We start from the raw sequence: 12,119 nt of genomic DNA, 5'->3' as shown, positions 1-12,119 counted from the left end.
TTTACCTACTTTGTTAAAATGAGGGTTTGGGGGTTTTGTTTTGTTTTGACTTAAAATCACCTCCTTTAAGCCTCTTTTTTACGCCATCTCATGACTCAAAAGCCACCTCTTGGGTCTTGTCTTACCTTATACTTTGTCAATAAGCAGTTTATCACTTAACGCTTTTTTCTATTCACACAGCTGTGTGAAATCTTCCTGAAATTTATCCTAATCATCTCGAGTAATTAACATAATAAATATTCCAGTTTAGCATACTTGGAAACATTAACAACACTCTTCTTCCCCGCCCCCTCATTTCTGAAACTGTTAAGAGAACACTAACAATCGAAGGGTAACCAAGATTCAAGTCCTTTTTCACAAAAACATCTATTTACTCATATTCTTCATTTCTATCTGTACATTTGCCCTCTTTGAGACAAAAGTGTTTTTCTTAAACACAAAGCAACTTCAAGGTTTAAATATTCTTAGTCTGGAAATCCATCAAAGTCTTTTGAAAAGTCTAAAATACAGCTCTCCTAGCTCTCTGTTAATTCCCACAAAAAAACCCACAGATGAGCAAGGCATGATTCACTTTTTTCTTTTTTTTTTAAATTGAAATATAATTGACTTACAATACTATACTAGTTTCAAGTGTACTACATAGCGGTTTGATGTTTTTAGACATTACAAAATGATCACCACGATAAGTCTAAGTACCATCTGTCATCATACACAGTTAATTCAATATTATTGACCATATTCCCTATGCTGTACATTACATTCCTTTGACTTCTTTATTTCATGAATGTAAGTTTGTACCTCTTAATCTCCCTCACCTATTTCACTCATCACCTCATGACCCCTCCCCTCTGGCAACTACCAATTTGTTCTCTGTACCTATGAGTCTGTTTCTGTTTCTGTTATGTCTGTTCGTTTTGTTACGCCTGTTCCTTTTGTTCTTTGAGGTTCCACATATAAGTGAAATCACATGGTATTTGTCTTTCTCTGTCTGACTTTTCTCACTTAGCATAATACCCTCTAGGTCCATCCATGTTGTCACAAATGGCAAGATTTCATTCTGTTATATAGTTGGATGATATTCCATTTTATCTACAGCATGACTCACTTTATACAAACCAGACTGCCTCTCCCTTAATATCTGTTTACATGATCTTTGATTCTGGATTCTCATCTTCAACTCTTCTCAACTATCATTTCATCAGAAGCTAGGTAAATAACTCTCTAAATAAAAATGAAAAGATTGTGAACATAACATTTTAAAATGAAAAACAAAAAGCAAGCTGCAGGAAATACTTAGAGCATAAACCCATTTATCGTTTTGGGTTATTTTTTTAAGATTTTTTTTTTTTTTTGATGTGGACCATTTTTAAAGTCTTTATTGAATTTGTTACAATATTGCTTCTGGGTTTTTTTGGTTTGGTTTTTTTGGCCACAAGGCATGTGGGACCTTAGCTCTCCAAACAAGGATCAAACTGGCGCCCGCTGCATTAGAAGGTTAAGTCTTAACCACCTGGACTAAGTCCCTAAAACCATTTACCTTACAAAGACATACATGAGTATGTATTATCTATGTACATATATAAAGAAAAGGGTATGAATGATATACCAACTATTCAAAATGACTGAGGCAAAGGAATGGAATTTAGAGTTGGACAACTATACATTTTTACTCTAGATTTTCGATATTATTTGATTGTGAAACATTATTAATATGACTTTAAAAAAAAATTATTAAGCCTACTTCCTAAAATATTTGGACTCTGAGCAACTTTACAACATTTCTAGCATCTGGCATTGTGTGTGACCTGGTAGGCATCAAAATTTTTTAATGCAAAAAGCAAGGTAATTTTTCTTCAACAGGAAATACTTAGAGCTATTTTTCTTATTCCAAGAGTTTGTTTAAACATTAAATATCAATAGTAATAAATACTCATGTGCCAATTACTTCAAAAAAAAGTCACATTAGAAACATAAGCTTTAAATACCATCGTTTTTAAATAGTGTTGTTTATTTGGAGTTTTACCATTTTTCATTCTCAACATACACTAGCATCTTGGTCAATAAACAACACCATAAATATGCCAAAAAGAGGAAAAAAATCTCATTGATTAACACCCACTAAGAAAGAACTAATTCCACTGCCTCTTCTCTAAGCAAGAGTTTAAAAGGGGAGTAAGTATGTATCCTATAATTTTATTTGTCAGTTATACCTCAATAAAAATGAATGGGCAAGTACCAAAATATTAAGAAGAGTAAATCTTAACTCCCTTTTCCCTTCAAACTGCAACTGTCCGCTGTGGATGATTCCTGAAGTTATCTAATGAGGATATATGTGAGTGGGAAAGTTTGTAAATAAAAACCGAAGTTATAGAAGAAATTCCTTACCCTCTGTCCCCAGCAAAACCAACCTGAAATATTACAACATATAATCCATTTTTCTTAAAATTCTATTTTTATTTTACCCTACTGTAAACACTAATATAAAAATCCAAAAGGAGATAATGTATACTATAAACTAATGGAAAAACCCAACATAAGCATCAACGGAAGAAAGGGCCTAGAAGCAATCACATTCCAACCAGTAAGCACATTTAGTGCCTAGATCTTGGTTCCTAAATACCATTCTACAATAAACAGAACCAAGGCTTCTTGGAGAAGCACTTGACTGCACAGCAGGGGCAGGGAAAATGCAAGAGGCTGGAGCATCTGATGGTGTCAGGAAGGAAGGACTCAAAAGAGTATGGGCATGTCGAAAGGGTATAGGAAGACTCCTGGAAGAGCTCCTGATGTCCAAGGCTGAAACACTCTGAGCAACAAAATAAATAGTAATGGGACTTCCCTGGTGGTGCAGTGGTTAAGAATCCGCCTGTCAATGCAGGGGACACAGGTTCGATCCCTGGTCTGGGAAGATCCCACATGCCGGGGAGAAACTAAGCCTGTGCGCCACAACTACTGAGCCTGCACTCTAGAGCCCACGAGCCACAAATACTGAGCCCGTGCACCACAACTACTGAAGCTTGCGCACCTAGAGCCAGTGCTCCACAACAAGAGAAGCCACCGCAATGCACACCGCAAGGACGAGTAGGCCCCGCTCGCCACAACTAGAGAAAGCCCACGTGCAGCAATGAAGACCCAAAGCAGCCTAAATAAATAAATTAATTAATAAATAAATAGTAATAGCATTGGATAACCTACAGAACAAAATAATACCTTTGAGTTCAAATATGAAGGAAAGAAGGGAGGGAGTGAGCAGCTCTCCCTCCCCAAAGAATTACAGTTAATGAATGTAGGATGAAGAAAATAGAAAATAAGCATTACAACACCACAGTAATAATTATTGTAGGTAAGATTCACTGATGCACATTAAAATCAGTAAATGAAAGTTTGAGGAGAAGCAGGATATTGGCTCAGTCTCAAAATATATCCACCAAGATATTAATTAAATTATAAACAGAAAAACAGTAACTTTACAGTGAAGAAATCCAACACACACCAGCTGAACCGAGCAATCGAGGTTAACATCACCACTACGGCATTCTACAGTATTCTTGCCAAAAATATATAGCCTCAATCTAATCATAAGAAATCATCAGAGAAGCCCAAATTGAGAGCTATTTTACAAAATAACTAACCAGTACTCTTTAAGCCTGAAGGTCATGAAAGACAAGGAAAGGCTGAGAAACCGTCAAACGTTAGAAGAGACTGAGGAAACATAACTCAGCGCAATGTGGGATCCTGGATTGCATCCTGGAACTGAAAAAGAACAGTAGTGGGAACATTGGCAAAATCTGAATACAAGTCTGTAGTTCAGCTAATAGTATTGTACCAATGTTAATTTCTTAGTTTTGATAATCTTACCATGGTTAGTTAACATACCAATGTTGGGTGGGTGATGGGTATCGTTCCTTCTGTACTATTTTTGCAACTTTTCTATAAGTCTAAAATGTTTCAAAATGAAAAGTTAAAAACAAAACAAACCAAGAGCTTTAACTGTTTGGAAATTTAAAATCACACATGCGTTTTACAACAGGATCTTTAATCACAAAAGACACAGGAATAAGGTTTAACTACTATAGAGATTCAAGCTTGGGAAAACTAAAGAAATAGGAACAATTTAACACAAATGGAGGAGGATGGAAAATTCTTCTAAACAATAATGCTGGCTCTGTTCAGAAATTTTCCATTCTGCATGCTAAGCACGTTCCCTGACGAATGCAGCACACATTGACCACTGCCTTTATATACCAAACCCTGCTAACAAGACCTTCTCACAGCAGTTCCACTGAAGTATTTCAAGTCATGTGGTTTCAAAAGTACTCTTTAAAACTTTCACAAGTAGGTATCAATCCAATTGCTTTTTAGCTAAAATTGTTTTTCTCAGTTCTAAAAGTCACATTCTACTAATAACCAACAACCCAGGAGACTCTAAAGGAAAAAATAATACTTTTTCGGAGTATATATACATATGTGTATACTCACACACGTCTTTAGGCATGCGCAGGTGCATATACATGCATAGGTGTATATATACATATGTATGTGTACATGTGAAACTAGACGGAATCTATGAAATCATTGCCAAAGTGATACTAACCAAGGTCTAGAAAACAGCATGAAAATTTTATGTGTAGGGTATTTTAAATGATATTTAAAACACTTTGTTCTCTTTCTATATTTGGGCACAAGGGAGAGATATCTGAACTCTAAACTTGTAAAGCAATGAAGAACTTATACAACATAGCTGGTGAGAATACAAACAGCTACCATCCCTTTGGCAGGCAATTTGGTGATATCTAGCAAAATCTTAAATACATGCTTTAATCCAGCAATCCCACTTATGGGAATTATAAATACAAGTACTAAATTAAGTACAAGGTTATTCAATGCAGCATTGCTTGTAATAGCAAAAGATGAGGAAAAACTGAGATGTCCTGTCAATAAAGTAGATTTTAATGGCAGATGGGATATGTGATCCCTTTCCCCTGGCCCTTCCTCAATAATTCTGATGTATCATTCATTGCCCTTCACTCCGTTGTTTTCAATTTTTTTCTATCGGACTCCTCTTCTAAGCACACAAACAACCCAGTCTCGCGCCTTCTAAGAGTATTTTTCCCTTCACCCTGCCAACTGAAAACATCTTTTCACTGTCCTCCCACCACAACCACCTTTCTTGAGTAATATACATTTTCTGTTTCCTCCTTCGTGAATATAATTCAGTTGGATGAACAACCTTACCTTAACATTTTTGCCCATTTCCACCCTAGCATTTTTATAATACATTTTCAACAGAAAATGTCATTTAACATAAGTTCCTTTTTACCAATTTTGCTAGTAGCCCCCCATTAAGAAATTTCTGTTAATGATACAATATAAAATTCCTCTGCTTTCTGCCTTAAACTGATCTCTAAACTCGATCTGAGGACCATCAAAAGGTGTCAGGTGAAGCTTCATGTAAGCTGTGGCATTTAGATTGGCCTTGAAAGAATACTTCTACTGGTGGTAACCTAAGCAGGATACAAATAATGTATGTGGGAAAACTATATAGAAAAGGATGCACAGGTGTGGAGTTCAGGAAAGGGGTCAAAGTCAGAAATTCAAACTTGTGAACACTGATGGGTGAATGGTATTTACAGACATGAAACTTGAGCTACCCACATTAAGTAGAGGAGAGGGCTGAAATTTAAGCCCTAGAGAACTACAACATTTAGAGGTGCAGAAGCAGCAATGGAAAAGGACCTGTGAAGAAAACCAGAGAGAGAGGGAGAGGGGGAGATGGGAGACAGAGGGAGAGGGGGAGGGGGAGGGGGGCGGGGGAGAGAAAGAGAAAGAGAAAGAGAAAAAGAGAAAGAGAAGTATCCCGGGGGCAAAGTGAAGAAAGCATTTCAAGAAGCAGAAAGTGGGCTTTCCCTGGTGGCGCAGTGGTTAAGAATCCGCCTGCCAATGCAGGGTCACAGGTTCGAGCCCCGGTCCGGGAGGATCCCACATGCCACGGAGCAACTAAGCCTGTGCGCCACAACTACTGAGCCTGCGCTCTAGAGCCCGCGAGCCACAACTACTGAGCCCATGTGTCACAGCTACTGAAGCCCATGTGCCTAGAGCCTGTGTTCCACAACAAGAAAAGCCACCGCAATGAGAAGCCCGTGCACCGCAACGAAGAGTAGCCCCCGCTCACCACAACTAGAGAAAGAAAGCCTGTGCGCAGCAACAAAGACCCAACGCAGCCAAAAATAAAATAAATTTTTTTACAAAAGAATGATGAAAAACAATTAAAAAATAAAATTAGAAGAAAACTAAGTTGGAAAGACAAATTTTATTAATAAAAAAAGCAGAAAGTATTCAAATGTGTCAAATGCTGCCACAAGGCAAGATGGGGATGAGAATTTTCCATCACACTATTTATTTATTTATTATTTATGGCTGTGTCCGGTCTTCGTTGCTGTGTGTAGGCTTTCTCTAGTTGCGGCGAGCAGGGGTTACTCTTTGTGTGGTATGCAGGCTTCTCATTGTGGTGGCTTCTCTTGTTGTGGATCATGGCCTCTAGGCATGCAGGCTTCAGTAGTTGTGGCACGAGGTCTCAGTAGTTGTGGCTCATAGGCTTAGTTGCTCTGCAGCATGTGGGATCTTCCTGGACCAGGGATTGAACCCGTGTCCCCTGCATTGGCAGGGAGATTCTTAACCACTGTGCCACCAGGGAAGTCCCCATCATACTATTTAGAGAGATGGATATTTTGGGTAACCGTGAAAAAAGGCACATTGGTGCAGTAGGTAGCACTGAAGTCTCAGAGGAATGGGATGAAGAGAAAAAAAAACATTCTTCAAACACACCAAAGTTTGTCCCCACCTCGGGGTCTTTACAGATGCTAGTTGATCGTCCTGAAACACACAGTCCTCTGGACCTTTCCATGCACCTGTACCTTCTTCATTTCAGGGCACAAGTCACCACCTCCAAGAGGCCTTCCTTCATCACTCTAAAATAAGCACTCCTCCTTACTAATTACTCTCTAGCCCCTTACTTAGCTTTTTAAAAATAGTACATAACACTACTTGAAATTCCATGATTTCATTTATTTGTTTGTTTGTTGATTTCCCCCACAAAAATACAATAAGTAAAGGAATAATATGTACAAATACTTCTTTTTAAGAACAACTTGTATATTTTTCTAGGTGCATGAGTCCTGGCAGATTTTCCAGTACAGCTGTCCCTTGGTATCTACAGGGGATTGTTCCAGGACTCCCTGTGCATACCGAAATCTAGATGCTCAAGTCCCTTATATAAAATCGTATAGTATACCTGAAGATTTCAGGTATACTATATAGGACTGGATTAAATAACAATCTTCTCTTTAAGGTATCTTTTTGGATAGTAGTTAAAATACAGTTACCATATGGTATACATTTTTGATGTCCTAGAAGTATCCCTGCTACTTAATTTTGTTTTGGGAAAGGGACATGGCAAGTAGGCGATTGAGAGCTGGGTGTTTTGGAAGATCTATTAAACCAACAGGCAGGCTAAAAAAGTCAGTGTGGCCATAGGGGTAAGATGAGAAAACTTCCTAGTGGCATCACTGTGGACACTGAGCAGCTGCATAATTACCTTCTAATAAAGTGAGCAAAAAAGAAAGGAGAATGATAAAAAGGTGAGGTTAGGCCTACTGTTAAAAATACTTTTCAGTGAGAGCAAAGCTATGAAATATTTATTGACTGTTTACTGTTTTGAGCACATTTCAGAGGTCAATGGAATGATTCTAAATGCCTCTACCTACTAGAGCTGAAAAACAGACCATTTATATTATCTTCAAAAGAGTCTTTCTAACATCTAAAACAAATAATTCATTTGACAGACATGTTCTGAGTGACGATTATGTGCTAGACACCTTTTCTAAGTGCTAGGGATACAGCACTAAACAAACCGCATGGATTTGGAGAGAAACAAAGTAAATAAGTAAATGACTTCGTAATTTAGAAGTATCATAAGAGCTATCTATATAAGTACTTAAACCATGATAAGTAATTTGGAGAAAAAGAGACCAGAAAAAGGAGATAAAGACGTAAGTAACTCACCTGTATTCATTGTAGGTGGCCTGTTTGTTTTATGACAGAGTCAATTTTCTAATGTAACAAGGTTCCTTTATAATCAGTGTTCCCTTTATAAATATTGCACTTTATAAGATATACACTATAACTTCAATTATTTTCAATTATTAGTATATCTCCACTCTTGGAATATATTATTATTTATATTTATAACTTATTTGGTGACAAGATCTTGGTCAAGAACATAAATCTATAATGAACTAACACCAGGCCTTTTTAGCTAAACACAATGCACTTTTGGATATTGCTTTATGAAGGTTTTGAGGAAAGTATCATGGGTTTTTTTTGTTTTTTTTTTTAAGTGAAGCCCTACTAAATTGTGACGCTTCCTAACAGTGAACCAAGGATTTCAGTTGGCAATAATTTTCGGTTCACTGCTCACCCCATCCTAAATTCATATAATGTAAATCAAGTAGAAATAGCCTAAATCAAATAGAAATGTCATTAGTATGACAACCAAGATGTAACAAAGCTTGACTCTGTTTTCCTATATAACTTGCAAAAGTATAATAAAAAACTAAAACTCTTGGGAAGAGCTCATTTCCAATTTAAAAAAAGCATCTGTTTTACGAACTAAAAATGTGTACATACTATTTCATTTTATTATGTTCTGGCTGTCTAGCACTTCAATTTGGATAAGAAAGCTTATAAAACACAAACTGAAGGTTTTCACAGAATAAAGCTTACCTTCAGGCTGGTATGAGAACGTGGTTGACTTAACTCCTGAAATTTCCATTGCTCTGATCCAGGGGTCTCGCCACCTTTCTGAGTGTCAGGTGTAAGCAATCCATCTCCAGCAGGTAATGGGAAAATCCCTAATGATATAGGGCGTTCTTTTCTATTTGGAGAGGGGAGAAAAATTAAGCATTAATTCGTTTTTAACTGTTATTCATCATGACTGTAAGTAATAAGGCTGGGCTGTCACTGCTCCAGAATTATCACTCTTAAATAATTCTGTCTGCCTATCTGAACAAGCAGACTTACCAAAGAGAAAGGACAGAGTCTCAGAAGCTAAATTAGCCCCAGGGAATCAACTAAGAAAGGTAGTAAAATATAGTTTAGGAAATCTTATTAAGTTACTGATGAGTCCCTTACCCCAACTCCTGCTTTTAGACTTCCCAATTCCTCATGTTAATCCCTAGATATTTACCATGCCTCTTCAGGGTATCTCTTTTCTGCCTAGAGGAAAATCAATATATGGTCTAAATCAGGGCTACTGATTAAATGGTAAAAAGAACATGTGGACCAAAAAAACGTTGCCTGCCATTTCAGTAAACAAACAACGTTGCCTGCCATTCAGCCATCAGCCACTGCAGCCAGCCCTGATGGAGGGCCCTGAAGGGAATTCAGGATGGAGAAAAACAGTATACTGACCCTAGATAGTTAAGACGTATATCAAAGGAATAATTTCAATGAGCCCAGACTCCTGCATGTTCCCATACATAGAAAAGCATTAAAATCATTAACTTGAGATGTCTGTCTTTTGTGATTAGCAGAAATCTTTTGATGTTCCACTATATGTTGTTTATTATCTATTTATTTTTCTCAGCAAAAACTCCTATATATCCTGGTTCCTCCCTTTGCCGGTTTGGGACGGTTCCTCAGAGCTATCTGAGAGGCTGCCCTGCTGGGCTATAGTCCTTAGTAATGTCTCTGAATAAAACATTAATTCTCAACTTTTAGGGTGTGTGTGTGTGTGTGTGTGTGTGCGCGCGCGCTTTCAGAGTTTTATCCCCTAAAGTAGGAAAGCTGTATTGTTCTACAGAACCAATATATGAGACCCTTTCCACCACATTATGTATGAGAAAACAATTGTCAGTTTCTCCAAACAAGGAGGCCAAAAAATTCTATGAAAGACTGTAGAGTTTCCAATGCTTTGTGGGAAATTCCAGTGAACAAGAGTTTCAATTTTAATAATAGAATTTTAACAAGAAACACATCCTTTGTTAATGCAAAGGACTTTTAGAGGGTAGAAATAAGCCTGGGTCATCCTGGGTCATTAACTCAAATGGAAATTAGCAAGAAATGAGACACCAAAGGTTTGGAGCTTCTAGGAACCATAGTGCTGCTGGTAAAAAATGTAAGTTAGAACAGAAACACTGAGGTTATAAATAAGTAATATAAATAAATTGGAAAATATTCAGTTTTTCTAAATAAGTCTTTATTCTGTAAGCTTATTTTCATACCAAGAAACTTAAGCCACTTTTGAAATGTGCCCTCACTGAACACAAAGGGTACACTGCTTTCATTCCTAATGACAATCAGAAAGGATCAGTACAACTGTCAAACACCTCCTTAAAGATTAGGTGAAGCAAAAGGGTTGAGGGACTGCATTTTATTAAAGTTGTAGGCACAAGGAAATAGAACAGGACTTTTCTCTATCAAGAGTTAATTATTTATAACTTCTTCACACTTGGGGTACTTTTCCTATTTGATTTGGGAGGAAAATTCAAACGCATGTAGGCAGCATAATAAAAGGCTAGATTTTAAAACCAAATCTAAGTTTGTCTCCACGACCTGCCAGAACAACCAAATAACAAAGTAGTCGGCTATTCTTTCTACCAGTTACTCCCAAATGCTGGTTCAGCAAGAAAGTTGTCATAAGTCCACAGCGAAGAGGCATTATTTATTATATCCTTACTGGATAACACAGAACACGTTATACACATACATGCTTCCACATATCATAGAACCTGTTCTTTCTTGAGAATGATTCACCCCTTTGCCACATCTTTTCTGCTTGATTTTAAAATGCCCTTTATTTCACCAAATGATGGTGACAACGATTGGAAATTTTGGGTGGGGAACGTATTTTGGGAACTGAAAATCTAAGGGTCTAAGAGCTACTAGATTACTTATTGTTTTTTAACATATCTTAATGACTTTAGCAAAAAGTGACCAGGAATTTAATCAGATGGAAGGCTCTCTAACCCCAAGTGCAAAGAAAGACAATACAAACTTCATTCGAATTCATCACACTGCCAATGATAATCAAAATGCAGGCCAGTCATGACAATTATCTTCCTTTATGAATGACAACACAATCATTTTCACACATGTTAAATACTGGAAAAGTTGGGGGAAGGAGTCGGCTGTGGGTCCAAGTTTTACTTTCCTACTCCTGTTAAATACTAACTCTACAATCCAAAATATAAGTAGAATTGAAACCTTTGTACTGCTTATATTTATCCTTCAGAAACTGCTTGACAGGGAGGGAATTTTTCTTCAGAGACTGATAGCTGTCAAGAGGGTCAATGATGCTGTAGGTTACACTGTTCCAACTCTGGAAAAATTGTATTACTACACACATCTTTTCTCTCCTTTTTTTTACTGATAAACTACGTAAGACTTGGCGGGGAGGGAGAAGGACATGTAATTATGCACGTTAAGTAGAGTCCTTTTTTCAAAAGGAAACGCTGAAAAGTGAACATTAGTCCTGTACTATATTGGTATGCATGTTTGATACTCTATATATTAAACGCTTCAGTAAAACTCACAAAAGAAACCAAAGAATGAAATACATGTGGGAAAATATCAAGTGGCAGATTTAAAGCCCAGGTGTTTCAATAATGCATTACTACCTAGAAACAAAGCTATCATCAGCTATCAGAATCCTTGTTACATATTTTTAAAAACTGCCATATATCCATTTTTAAATTGGTTATTTAAATGTTACCTTATGTGCATAAATAACTTTGCAAATATGTTTTGAAACAGCTTTATTATTCCCATTTAAAACAAATAATAATTAATAAAATCTACTGTTCATATTATAAAGAACAGTAAAAAGGTTACATTTGTTCAACACCCACCATGTGGCAAGCACTCAGATGGATGATTTATTTACATTATCTCATTTAATCCTCATAAGGAAATAGGAATTATTTTCCCTGGTTTCAGATTAGGAAAAGTGACACTCAGAGACTTTAGGCACTAGTAATCAGCAGAAATGGGATTCAAAGTCAGGCCTGTTTTGACTTCAAGACCCATGTACTTTCCTTGGAGCTACCTGTTTCTTGACAATT

At 37.0% G+C, this 12,119-nt stretch overlaps 1 protein-coding gene across 12 annotated transcripts in view; it reads right to left on the bottom strand.

Moving 5' to 3' along the window:
- Positions 1-12,119, bottom strand: part of SPAG9 (sperm associated antigen 9) — a 142,788-nt gene that overhangs the window by 54,252 nt on the left and 76,417 nt on the right. For all 12 annotated transcript variants that reach the window (XM_067714780.1, XM_067714781.1, XM_067714786.1 and 9 more), the window contains one exon: positions 8,782-8,932. In XM_067714780.1, the coding sequence (XP_067570881.1) occupies positions 8,782-8,932 (151 nt within the window). The remainder of the gene's footprint in view (positions 1-8,781; positions 8,933-12,119) is intronic.

The sequence above is a fragment of the Pseudorca crassidens genome, chromosome 19, assembly GCF_039906515.1.
Source record: "Pseudorca crassidens isolate mPseCra1 chromosome 19, mPseCra1.hap1, whole genome shotgun sequence".
Taxonomy (NCBI): domain Eukaryota; kingdom Metazoa; phylum Chordata; class Mammalia; order Artiodactyla; family Delphinidae; genus Pseudorca; species Pseudorca crassidens.
Note: the sequence above shows the minus strand (reverse complement) of the source record. Positions and strands in the feature narration are given on the sequence as shown.